Here is a 13862-nt window from a genome sequence, read left to right as displayed (position 1 = left end):
TTCGGGGTCCCCGCCGGGGCGCGGGGCGGGCGGGGGAGGGGAGCTGGCGGGCCCGGGTTGGGGGCCGGGCTCACGGGGCGTCCTCTCCCCGCAGCTGCTGCCCCGCCGCACCGACTGGACCGGGAAGGAGCATCCCAGGACCTACCAGAATCTGGTGAGACATTCACGTCGCGGAGCAAAGAAACTTTTCCCCGAGTCGAATAAAAATTGAATTTCCCGCAATTTTTTACAGAGACAAAAACTTGGCCCCAGAACGTGAAAGCTCCAAAGGCCACGGGAAGGGTTGGGAGGCCGGCGCGGGGGCTTCGGGGGGCAGTGGTCGGGGGGACACGCACCCCGAGGCCGCAGGGGCTGCCAACAATTTATTTGTGATATTTTGTTAATGTACTAGAAATAAAGATACGTCATGAGTGTTGTGCAGTGCAAGGCCGGAGGAGGAGGGGCCGGCGCGCGCGTCCGTGCGGGCGCGGGGGCGCGCGCGAGGCGGCGGCGGCGGCGGCGGGAGCGGCGCGAGGAAGGAGGGCGCGCTTGCTCGCTCGCTTGCTCGCTTGCTCTGCACGCGCGGTCGGCTCGGCTTTCTCCTGCCCCACACAATAGCTGGTGACTAACTGCTCCGAAGTGGCATTAGCATTTCACAAGCAGGCTATTCAGCCGCAGCGGAACCGTAGCAAGGCGTTATTTTTTTTTTTTCTCTCTCTCGATTCTTTTGCTTTCCTTAAATTCAGAGCTAGGTTTTTTGTTTGAGGGGTTCGGATGTATGATGAGAGTCGGCCGGAGGCTCCTCTTGCTTTTTTCCAAAACACATTCGCAGAAGTGTAAAAGCCTGTAACCCCCCCGAAAGCCAGAAGTTTAACAGGCTTTTTCTAATTTTGCTGATTCTCGTGCTATTCCGCGACTTCAGTAAAAACTGTTATTGGAAGTCACTGAAGAGTTTTGATTTTTACGCTTAACATTTATTGTGGTATGGAACTTGGCAAGTAAAAGTTTTCCAGATTATATTGGGGTGTATTTTGTTTAATAGGTTGAAAAGTAGCTATTTTTTTAATTTTGTGGGGTTTCACAGTGAATATGTTAGTAATTTCTAAAAATGGTCTTATGAAAGTGGACCTGTGTGGCCGGACGAGTAACGTATTTGTGTTCGGTAGTTGTATTTTTTCATATTGTCTCTCCTAAACCGATTTAGGTTGTTTGTATGAATATGTGTGTCTGGAGCAGTAAAAGCAGTCACACGGCGGGGGTGGTGGGGGCGCTTAATCTGTGCAGTGCAACTGACTCGGAACTGATGTTTTGAGGTGGTTCTAACGAGTATAACGTTATTTCATGAGGGCTTCTGAAACGATTAGGAAGTTTCACCTAAGAATTGAATGTCTTCTGTGAGGTGAAAGCATGACAAGATTTTGGTGGCATTTGTTTCATTTGGATGTAGAACATCTAACTTTTGAATTTAAATCTCTTACGATTTAATATAGATTAAGCGTCCATTAGGTTTAGGAAATTTAATGGAGCCTTAACAGAATATATTTATTTCCACACTCTGTTTTCAAGTAGTGATCGAGGCTTTCATTCAATACTTTGCTACAGCGAATGGAGGGAGTTTGAAGCAAACTCTAAGACAGTGCCTGCAATATTTTAATTTGGAGTGGGGGGGGGTGTAAATATTTGACAAAATCCTAAGTGGGTTCCTTGACTTAATTGAAAAAATTATGGAGCTTATAGTATTGTGTTTTTAAGAATTGGGCAGATTTTACAAAACTCATTCTTGAATCTCATAAAAACCTCAGTCACTGAAGATTGCTGTTTTCTTGTAAAATTAAAATGTAATATTACTGCATTTTTAAAATGAAGCAGCTGATGGTATTTTGCTAAATTATGGGAATGTGTAATACTTGCATGAATATCATGTTTTCTCCAGTAAAAACAGGGGCACTAATGTTCATTTTTAGTTTCTTGAGAGGGTTTTTCATTTCATATATTAATAAAATGAATTTATATTCCTTGTCTCTTTAACAGATTTAGAATAGTAAGTGGTGTCTTCTTTAGTGTGTTATTTTTCAAAATCCACCTATTTTGCATGGAAGTGGGGTTTTTTGCCTGGAGTGTTTTCTCCTTTTACCAGAACAGTCATCTTGGCATACTTACGAGGCAGTTAAGAATTCTTGTTAAAATGTAAGAGTTCCTGGTTCATTTTCTCTTTTTGTTCATTCAGCATATTGTTCACTCCATATCTACTGGATACAAGACACCTTTTGAAGTGCTTTTATATCCATCAAACTATATAACTAGGTGTGTGGGTATTTGGTTTAACTTAATTTGGGTTTTTGAAATTCAGTTAGCTCTAAGACGTTTTGGAACACCATATGTCTAGGTGATCACATGCAAAATCTCTTGTATAATGTTCTCTATTGTCTTAATTTATTCTTATGACTTAAAAAACTTCATTGCCTTCAAGTTGAATTTACTTAACATTGGTTTTAAGTTAATTTGGTGAGTGAAACCAAAATAATAACTATTATTTGTGATATTACAGCTATTTAACATAGATCAGCATCTGTAGTCAGCCTACATGTAAATCACAGCGATTGAGTTTTGACCAAGAGGAAAGTGGAGTTTTAAGAGCACTTTTAAAGGATCATAGGTTTTAAAAAAAAAGGATGCATTTATTGCCAAGTGTGATTGATAAAGTTATTATAAAACATCATTGTATTACCATCTACCTTAAGATTTAAAACATTTTTAAGATTGAATGGAATTTGATACAAAGTGAAATGGTTTGTTTCTTATAGTATATGTTTAATCAGAGTTTGTATTTTTAAAAATAGGTTGGTCTTAAAGCAAAAGGGTATATTTTAAGCTTTCATCAGAATTGTTATTTTTTAAATGGAGCCAAGCATAGGTAACTTTTTATAGAACAGGAAAACTCAGATAATTTTTGGGCAAAGAGAAAGCTTTGTCATTTATTTCTTATTTTGAATAGTGAAATTAGTTGGTGTATTAAGTTTTGCTGTCTAGTTGTCACTTTAGTTAGTGGTGATTGCATACTTACAGGATCTTGAGGCAGAATCTTTAAACACTTTTTACCAAATTTGGGATTCTGATTACATTTCTTGCTTACATGGCTGTTTTGTTTTGTTTGTATACATATACATACACATACATATATATGTGTGTGTATGTATATGTATATACATAAAAACTGGGTTCTTGTTAAACCCAGTTAAAATGTTAAATGTTAAAAATGATGTAATTTTTATTTTATGTAGTGGTATTTACTTTTCCTAAAATCATTCCACTTACTAGAAATCTTTCTATTCAAATGAAAGGATTGGGAGTTAGATATGGATTGTGATTTTAGTCCTGTCAGCAGTTAGCCTGCAGGTTACCTCAAGCAGTTATGGAATTTCTCTGGATCCCAGTTAGCTCATTTGTAAAATAAGCGAATTGAAATTTTTGTAATCTGAAAATTGATTTTGAACAAGAAATAGCAATACATTATCTCTAAAAGCTCAACTCTTTCATTTTGTTGATGGTTATCCAAAACACAAAAAAGTAGATACGGAGAAAACCTGCAGATTAGAAAATTATATAAATGCTTTTTATAGTGCCATTCTTAGGTTGTAGTATATTTCTTCTTAGAGACAGGTGAATATTTTTGATACCCTACCCACATTGTAGACTGCCTCTTTACTCTGTAATTAGTATATTTTTCTCCATGGTTTAAGTACTAGTTTTCGTAAATTATTGCTAGTCTTAAATTCAGAGAAGAATAAGAACCATGAATAAGATATACTTAAGTATAGATCATACGTGTGCATGTATTTAGAGTATGCTGATTAATGTGAAAGTTAAGATTCAAAACCTAGGAGACAAGTTTTAGAAAAGAAACAAAAACATGTTTTTGAATGAGGTATTTCTGTTCTATATTGAAGATAATACGGAGCTTTTAAAACTTAACCAGTAAAATTTTGGGGGTGGGGGATGACGAGTAATGAAGTGAATGTGCAGAATAGAATTACATTTCGTTTTTTAATAGAGTATCAGTGAAATAGTAAGATTTGCTTGGTAGTCACTAAAACACAGCTTTTGTATCCTATAGTCCTTGGGGTGCCTGGGTGGTTCAATCAGCTGTGTCCGACTCTTGATTTTGGCTAAGGTCACGATCTTATGGTTGATGGATTCGAGCCCCTCATCGGGCTCTGCGCTTATAGCACAGAGCCTGCTTGGGATTCTCTCTCTCTCAAAATAAATTAAACTTAAAAAAAAACCTCCTAATTCTTTTAATGAAAACTACAAAGTTAACATGTTAGGGAAACATGCTGAAGGGCTGAAATGGGCAAAACTTGATCCTTTCTTATCTATGCAGTTATTCTGTTGGTATATATACCATTATTTTAAGAAGTTGGAGGCATTTACAAATATTTTTAAAGGAAGCAAAGTACCCGTTAAATTCTTTATACTCCCAAATGATTGTAAAGTGGCCTGAACATAAGGAGGAGTTGGATTATCCCATCCCCAACTACATAATGGTGTTTTACATGACTGTAATGAGGCAGAATAGTACTGCAGGAGCTTGTTTCCAGTCTGTAAAATGGGCTAAAAATAGCCCTATTTTGTAGGATTTGGTGAGTGATAACTGACTGGCACAAATCAAGTACAATGTAAAGGTTTGTGTTTGCAATTATCAGGACTTTAATCGTGGTAGTAAAGGTTCCAATTATAGCTTTATGATGCATTAAAGTTTCAGAAAAACATCTTTATTTGAGAAGTAAGTATGCATAATTTTCTGAACATAGCAGCTGCAGTGTAAGAAAGACCGCTTTAAAACTTCAGAAGATACTATTGGTAGAATTATATTGTAGATCCAATAATTAAGTCTAAGGTAGAGAAAAGTATAATAAATACCAAAAGTAAATAATTTTTAAAACATTGTGGCTAGAATTCTAGAAAAATTTTGGTGGTCTGTATAGTGATTCTATGACTTTTTTGTGGACTAATTAACATTAAAAAACGTTTGGGTAGTTGAAATATCCAAAACTGGTTAGAGAATACATGAAACTTTTTTTCTTTTGGTAGTCAGATGACATTTAGGGATTTGTGAAGGGAACTTGGCTGTTGCTTCTGTCTCCTTCTGTTCAAAGATTTGTATAATTTAAACTCCTCACAATGGTTTGTATTTTTGAAATTGTCAGAGGACATGTTTTGTCAGTCTGGTTTAAAGTTACATGTTTTAAACAGAGCTTAATACAGACTTTTTGAATTAATCTTTAAGTGAGCACTAGGTTAAATTAATCCTATGAATGCCAATTTTTTAATCCATTCAAAATTCCTTTGTCAGATCACAAGTTTTTGTTTCTTTTATGTAGAAGCACCTTATCTAGTCTACTTTTCTTTTTCCCAAATTTTATAGTTACCTGTCATTGTCACTGCAGAATGGTAACAGATAAAATTGTATCCTATACAACTTGTTCTGGACAAGTAATACCAGACAGGTTAATTTCATTCTTGTAGTTTCTCTGTTTAAGTTTCTGAATTCACAGAAAAGTATATGTAATACTAATAAGCAAAGTGGACGTTAGTTAACAGTACTAAGTATCCATTTTAATGGGCTTTTTAATTATATTCAAGAAAATCAGGCATTAAAATGAGTGTATTTTTCTTCTAGGGTATTTAAGTTGCTTTTATAATTACATCTAAAAGTAATAAAGGCTATTATATGATACAAACCAAACTTAAAATTTTAGAAAAAAATTTAAAATGTGTAAAGATTATCGATTTCTGATTTGTTTGTGAAAAGCTATGTTATGGGTACAATTATGAGTAATTTGTGAAAACTAATAAATTATCTTAGAATGGATAAGTATATGTTACTGAGCATATGGAATATAGAAGAGTCTATTTTAGAACAGATTGGAGAAAATGATACTTTTTTTTTCTATGGAATTTGAGAATTCAGTGTACTAAAAAATCAAAATTATGATATAGAAGAATGAAATATGTAAGTGAGAACGTTTGGTCTCTGTAGTGACAGAGAAGGCAATCTTCAGATATGATGCTGGTCCATCTTTATTTGCCTTACACACACAGAAGCAGCCTATTTGAGCTCAGGGATGACAGATAAGGAAAAGGGTGGTTGGTTGGATGAGAAGTTTTTCATACTAAGAATATGTAGTTAGCAACATGATCTGATGCTCCTTCTGTTTAAGTTAAAACTAAATTGTAAATGGAATGAGGTTTATAATATAGCTTAGGTTATTCGTGATAGCATGGATGATGGCAGCAGGAGGCACGAATTCTGGACTCCAGGTGGCCTGTGATCATGGTGGCATGACCCATTTGATCTTTATCAGGGATAGAGAACAGGCACATAGCCTGTCTTGGCAGAGGTTATAGTAGAAATGCAAGATATTTACCTTGTGTCATTTGATTCTGGTTTAGATTTTGAGGAAATACTAAATTCTAGGCAACTTGGAGAAATGTGCATTTTTTTTTTAAACAACTTCACTGCCATTGTATGTGTGGTGTTAGTTATTTTGAGTATACTGTTTGAAACTGAAACATGACTAAAAATGAAACTAGCCGTTCTCTTAAGAGTATTTATATTGACATTTTAAGAATAGTTTAAGAATTTTCCATCTTTAAATTAATAGACGATAACTTTTCCAACAGAATCCCGAATTGGAAATTTAAATTCTAGTTTAGTAAATAATATTTTAAAGAGAATTTCTTAACTGTACAAATTTTGCTTAGGAAACATGATTTGATTTAAAAACAAAACTTCAAAATGTAATATTTCAAAAAGTTAAATTTTATCATGTAGTGTTTTAAATTAATTTTTATAGAGAATCCTTTGTAGTTTGTGGACATCTAAATTCTTGATAAAGTTTTTTTTTTTTTTTGTAGCAAAATATAGTCGGATTGTGATGAATAAAATTTGGAAGAGCATCTTGCATATTCTTTAAAAGACAGATTTGTATTGATAATACTAGCTGAATTATCTAAATGAATTCTTAGGTGGTTGATTAAATTGTGAATAGAAGACAGTCTTTCAAGCATGTTTATTGACAGTTAATTAAGGGTAAATAGACCACCAAGATTAATTTTGACACTTAATAAGATTCTGTATTAATTTTATTATACTTCTAATTACAAAGAAATCATAGGCATGTAAAGAGTCCTTGTGAGAATAGTTACTAGATTAGAGGATTTGACTCGAAAAATGTTTATGTAGGTTCTATTAAGAGTATAATCCTAAGAGCTGTGTGACAGTGGAGCAGGGACTAAAGTTTTGAGAAGGAAACTAACGTAGTGAATATAACAGTAATCTTGGAATCAGGAGACCTTGGGTTTGATTACTAATTTTTCCTATTTTCTAAATGTATGACTTTTAAGAGGCTGTAACCTTTGGACTTCAGTTTTCTATATCTGTGAAATGGGGAAAATACTTGATCTTACTTGCTTATGAAGATAAATTTTGAGAATACTTGACACAAAGTAAGTATTCCATGTATTTTCTACGTGAAAGGCTATCACAGTTTTTTAAAAAATTGCTCAGAAAATGTAAACTAGCTTTAAAGATGGTGGATGTAATTTTAGCCTATACATTGTAAATCTGTTGATTTATAATTAGAAGTTTAAAGTTTTGAGAATTTGAGATCTGGTTTTAAAAATAGATCTTAGAGAATGATTAATGGTAAATAGGGCTTTTAAATTTATGATTTTGTTCATATGTTAGAATAGTTGTAAAAATAAGAATTGTATTTCCCTAAGCTGACCTTTTAGAATTTAGAACTATAGTGGAGAGCAGAAGTAACTAGCCTTTCAGATTTGAAAAACATTGAGAAAACGTGAAAAAACTGACATTTTTAGAACAGATCAGGTGTTTAGGACCTAGTAGTGCTAAATATTTGTGGATCTTATTTTCATAGGGACTTCTTAAATTATATGCTAGAGGAAGAACTGATATTTCTAGATCTCATAGGTAAATCAAGTAGTTTCATTGTATTGATCTGCCTTATTTTGGAAAGGTCCTTAAAATGATTTCCAAAATGTTTTTTCCCTGCGTAGGTCTAGAAAGATTCTCAACATGAAAGATCAACATGGAGCATGTAATGTGAAGTGTAATTTAAATGACAGACAACTCCATGTCACCTACCATCACTACCTCCCAAGGTGGTGACTTGGCAGTCTCAGTCTTGTAGATGAGGGCATTGAGATGTGGAATAAATGTTTTCCCGCGCTCAGCAAGTTTAAACGTAGACTGTTGGACTTTAGAGCTTTCAATCAAACTACTGACCTTTTCTTTAAAAATTGAGTAGAATTCTTAATGACAGTATGTCTGGTGGAATGCAGTGGCTTCCAAGTTTTTTATATTTTCTTCCCACTGATAAAATTTACCTTTTAACGGTAATTTCCATTGACAATGTCAAAATTTTCTTGGCTGGGAAGAATGGCTGTTTATATGAAGTAACATAGTAAGCAGAAGCAGATAGTTTTAGGCAGGGATGCAAGAAAGTAAACTACTCAAAGACCTCAGTCTTTCCTTGCTCCTTCCTTGCTATAGTTTACATTTTCAGAAGAGGATCCTGTTGTTCAAATTGTGATAGACAATTCTAGAAATGTTTTAAATATGCAGCTGGAAAAAGGAGTGATAAAGGTTTATGATTTGGGCGAAGGCTTGAGTAGAGTTGTCTCTTTCACAGAATTCTGCTATCCTTGCTAGTGGAAATGTTGATAGAACCAAGAATTGTTTAGATCAGGGGTGGTAAACTATGTTGGTTGCAGGTAAATTGTGTAGGAAACCTGTTTATAAGGCCTCGAAGCTAAAGTTACTACATTTTTAGAGTTGGTAAAAATATGTATGTACAGCTGATAGGTGCCTCCAAAGCCCAAAATATTTACCATCCGACCCTTCACAGAAAATGTTTGCTGACCTCTGTTCTAGATATCCTAACCCTAAAGGGACACCTTTAATTCAGGTTTTAACCATTAATTATGGACCCTTAACCCAAAGATTGTTGTTACTGTATCAAGTGATTTTCTTTTGGGATTGGAGGTAGGAGTGGGGATATGAGAAGTTTGAAAAAGCTCTGACTAGCCCCCTGGTGTAAGAGTGAATCTCAGTGAGATGACATCAGAGTTTGCATCCTTAAATCAGGCTCTTGCATCTGAGTAGGAGAGAAGATGAGATGTTTATGAAAATTTAAAAGGGGAGCACAGCTAAAAAATAGTGTATTTTTCTTATTTTCTTTTCAGGATAGTAATCATAAATTTTATGGTTTAATCTGTTTGTACCTTCTAACTTTAAGAGTTTAAAATTTTAATCTTAGAAATATTGAGAAAAGTAGGGCTGATCACATTGATTTCCTTTAACCATAGTAGGAGATAACCATAGTAGGAGAGAGTATTTAGGGTTGTCACTCTATCTTTGTAATTTTATTTTCCATCCTTAGTTGTTTATCTTTTTAAAAAAGTTTTATTTACTCTGTACACCCAGCGTGGGGCTTGAACTCACAAACCTGAGATTAAGAGTCGCATACTCTTCTTACTGAGCCAGCCAGATGCCCCTCTATCCTTAGTTGTTTTAAGTGTCACCCTTTACCTGTAGGAATTTGTGCCTTTGTGCTAATTTGTTTAGTACTGAAAGTGAACTTTAGAATGTTTCTTTTTCGGCATAGTTTAATGTCTGTGTTGAAAACTATTCAGAATGTCTATTTTTAAGCTTTCTTCTATATTGATATATATGTATTTGAGGCAATAGGTACTACAGGCAGTGTAAATGAGGGCTGGAGTTACAGCTCCTTGGTTTGATTCTCATCTCTGCTATCCACTAAATGTGTGTGATCTTGGGAACCTTGTTTTATATTATTGTATAATAATTTCTTCATTAACGGGAATAATAGTTCATATCTCTTAGGGTTATTAAAATAACTGAGCTTTTACATGTAAAATTTACCAACTTACCACAAGGCCTAGCATTTAGAGTGTAGTCAATATGTGTTAGCTAGATAGTGTTATTAATATTTATCACCTTTAACTTTATAATTTGATGATACTTTTTATACATTGAATGTCTTAAGAAATTGAAAGCAGCATGGGTCATGGAAAGTAATCAGTATATTAGAATTGAGGATGTTGTTTTGTTTTTCCCAAATAATAGTGTACAAACCATTACCAAGAATCCAAATATATACATTTTGTTTAAGGGATTTTATTACGATCTCATTTCCGATTTCCCTTTTGATTTTAATTTCCTTTTAGTTATTTACTAGTATAAACAAATAAAATAAAAATTTATTCAAACTAAAAAGCTTAATATTAAAGATACGGTATCTTACTAATTTGAAAATTAAAAATCACATATGTGTAGTCATATATGAGCCATTTTAATTTTTTGAACCATTTTCATTTTTTAAAATTTGTGTTTGTCTTTACATTTTATTGACCATAGTGACATGGATTAATACTCCTTAAGAATAATGATTTAAGGTAGCAAAAGAAAGTTTTCATTTATTTTTATAAGTATGTATTGGGTGAGTGTGTGTGTATGTGTATGTATGTATGTATGTATGTGATGCAGTTTGGACCAAAAAGAGACTTGATTCTTACACTCTTGTAGTTAATGGCAAAGTTGAGAAGAAAAACATTGAATTATTAAACTTTTAGATGTATAATAACAAACTGGTACATGAGTTAAGAAAAAGTTGCCAAGAGTATGTACCCAAGATAACACATTTAGACTGGTAAGATAAAGGAAAACTAGGGAGGTTACATTGAAGAGAAGATTTGAAGCACATTGAAGAGTTGTTTGGGCAAGGAATGTGGGGAAATGTAGAGAGTATGCCACATGGGAAAAGCCTGAGAGCAGAGAGTGCAGGTAAAGAACCTGAAAAAAGGCCAGTGTGTCTAAATGTGGTAAGTGGGGGCTGGAGCGTGTAGGACTAAGAACGTGCCAGATGAAGCAGAGAAATATGAATGGACCATACGTGCCTTTCAGGATTTGTAGACCATGTTAAGGAGTCGGATATCTAAAGAGCAAGGAAAGTCTCTGAAGTGTTTGTTTTTGTTTTTTAATTTATTTTTTAATGTTTATTCATTTTTGAGAGACTGAGTGCAAATGGGGGAGGGGCAGAGAGGGAGGGAGACAGCATCTGAAGCAGGCTCCAGGCTCTGAGCTGTCAGCACAGAGCCCCACAGTTCTCTCGAACTCACTAACTGCAAGATCATGACCTGAGCCAAAGTTGGACGCTCAACCCACTGAGCCGCTCAGGTGCGCCCCGTCTCTGAAGTGTTTTTAAATTTTTTATAAGTGTTTATTTTTGAGAGAGAGGCAGAGCGTGAGCTAGGGAGGGGCAGAGAAAAAGGGAGACAGAATCTGAAGCAGGCTCCAGTCTCTGAGTGGTTAGCACAGAGCCCTGTGCATGGCTCAAACCCACGAACCGCAAGCTACATCAGACACTCAACTGACTCGAGCCACCCGGGTGCCCCTCTGAAGTGTTTTAAGTAAAGGTGACTGGACCAGATAAAGCTTTTGGAGAGATCATTATGATTGCAGTATACAGAGTACCTCTGGAATAGAAGAGATTATAGATTCGAATGAGGTAGGAGGCATGAGTAGATGTGGGAGAGATAGGGGTTATTGCAACGATGATTTTGAATTGGATTGTTGTGGAGAATAGGAAGGGAAAATCAATTGAACTTGGTGACTACTTGGATATTGGGAAGGAGATGGAGGAATGGGCAATGTAAAAAATACAGCTTTTTCGCTTGAGGCTGGATGGATAGTGTTGCTGTTTGTCAGGGTAGAGAACATTTTGGGAGGTGAGTGTTGACATGAGGATTATGAGTTCATTTTGCATATGTTGAGCTGAGGAGGGCTTGGGATACAAAGAGATATCTTTTAAGGAAGTTTGATGTGTAAGCCTAGGCTACAGTTACAAATTTTGGAATCATTGGTATAATAATTGTCCAAGTAGGAAGTATTGAGTGAGAAGAAATAGGGTCTGGAGCTGGACTCTGGTAGAACTCTGGTAGAACAAGTGAACGAGATCTAAGCCTGTGTTTACCTATATAGGTCATGGACAAGTAAATCGGCAGTCTTAGGATATTGCAGGGGTCTTAGGAACCTTCAAAAACAGGGCAAGATAGAGTTGTTGTTTGGGGGGAAGAGGATCATAGCTATGATTAGATTCTCACTGAGGTCTAGATAACAAAATATATGAAGAACAATATGATAGAAGTACTACAGACTGCTGGTTAGTGGGGTAAAAGAACATTTTGGGAAGGAGTATAATGTGCTATGGAAATACAAAGATAGAATGTCCAAAAAAGGGGGGCAGAGGTATTGTAGTAGGTCATAGAAGGCAGCGAGGCATAGACTGAGACATGAAGGAGAATGAATTGGGGAAGGTGGATGGGCAGAGAAAAGATTTCCAGCAGACGGATCAGCTTGTATAAAGTTTCAAAAGCCAGAAAGCCCCTGAGGATTTTAAGAACTGAAAGTATCTAACTTTTAAAGTGAAAGTTGATTTTGAAAAATTGAAATATACTAAATCACCAAGGGAAGACTAAGTCTGAGAAAGTGGATTCATAGTATTTTATTCAAAGACACAATTCTGCAATAAAGATATTCAGGTTCACTACCTGAAATGAGTCTTGCAAAATGACTCCAAAACAGGACAATCACAAAACTAAAGTTATTAAGTAATGAACTTTATGATTAAAATAAAATTTTTAAAAGAAATTTTGATTAGTTTAAAGAAAGCACATTAGAATAATGATATACAATTTAGAACTAGAAGGGACTCTAAATATTCTAGGCTTTTTCCTTTAAATTTTATTTTTAAGCAAATTAGGGAAGATTAAATATAATTTTAAAAATTCATATTTGGTAATTTCTTCTAATTTTTTTTTGCTTAGCTAATCACCTTAGTGTTTGAAAAAGTAAGTTTTAAGTCAAGATGGTGATATTAGGGAAAAGGAATCCTAGCTTAATAAGTTTAGGAAATTGTATTAAAACCAAACAGATTTATCTCAGGATTTTTCAGAGGTACATAATATAGTATATATAATTTGTATTGAGACCTCTTTTCTGCAATTCTTCATTCCACTAGTACTTACTGACCATCTACTATATGCCACACACTGTATTAAATTGTCAGTGTAACAGTATGGCTCTGTTGTCTCTATGACAGGAATGTATTATGATAAAAAGTAGGTTGGTTTCTCTTAATTGGCTTCAGCTTAGAAGGATGAATAGTAGCTAACTTTATAAAAACACCATTCATGTTCTTCTATAGTTTGGGTATAACAGATACTGCAAGATGGAATGAAATGATTTAACCCTTCACTTCCTTCCCCAGATCAATCTTACAAGGAATTCATATTAAAAGTGCCATTACCGTGTGTACTTGAGTAGCATTTCTCAAACACGTGGCCTCAGAACCGCTTTATGTTAATAAAAATTACTGAACTTTCTTTGTTTACATGGAATTACCTGTTCATATGATTAAAAATTAAGGTAGATTATAAAATATTTTATTCATTTAAATATAATAAACTCACTTCATGTTGATTAACATTTTTTATAACAGTTTTCTAAAAGTTTTGAAGAGTGGCATTGTTTTACATTATCAGGAATGTTTAATGTCTGGCTTAATAGGTTTCTTATATCTGCTGCCTCAGTCTGTTGTGATATCACATGCCACTTGGCCTTTGGAAAAATCCACCATGAGAAAGTGAAAAAGAAAAATAATATATTAGTATTATTTATGACTTTTACTTTAGGAACCTTCAGGAGTTCCCAGAACTCACTTTGAGAACAGCTGAACTATAATATTTAGGTGGTACATTGACAAATTTTTTATAAC

General features: G+C 34.8%; 1 protein-coding gene across 4 annotated transcripts in view; it reads left to right on the top strand.

Annotated features, from left to right (window-relative positions):
* PHIP (PHIP subunit of CUL4-Ring ligase complex) overlaps positions 1–13862 on the top strand; it is a 139457-nt gene that overhangs the window by 866 nt on the left and 124729 nt on the right. For 3 of the 4 annotated variants that reach the window (XM_040474000.1, XM_040473999.1, XM_040473998.1), the window contains exon 3: positions 93–154. In XM_040474000.1, coding sequence (XP_040329934.1) covers positions 93–154 — 62 coding nt within the window. The remainder of the gene's footprint in view (positions 1–92; positions 155–13862) is intronic. The other variant, XM_040474003.1, reaches the window with a different exon arrangement.

The sequence above is a fragment of the Herpailurus yagouaroundi genome, unplaced genomic scaffold (assembly GCF_014898765.1).
Source record: "Herpailurus yagouaroundi ecotype Mexico unplaced genomic scaffold, PumYag 139, whole genome shotgun sequence".
Taxonomy (NCBI): domain Eukaryota; kingdom Metazoa; phylum Chordata; class Mammalia; order Carnivora; family Felidae; genus Herpailurus; species Herpailurus yagouaroundi.
The sequence above is the reverse complement of the archived record's forward strand: the minus strand, read 5'-3'. Positions and strand labels throughout refer to the sequence as shown.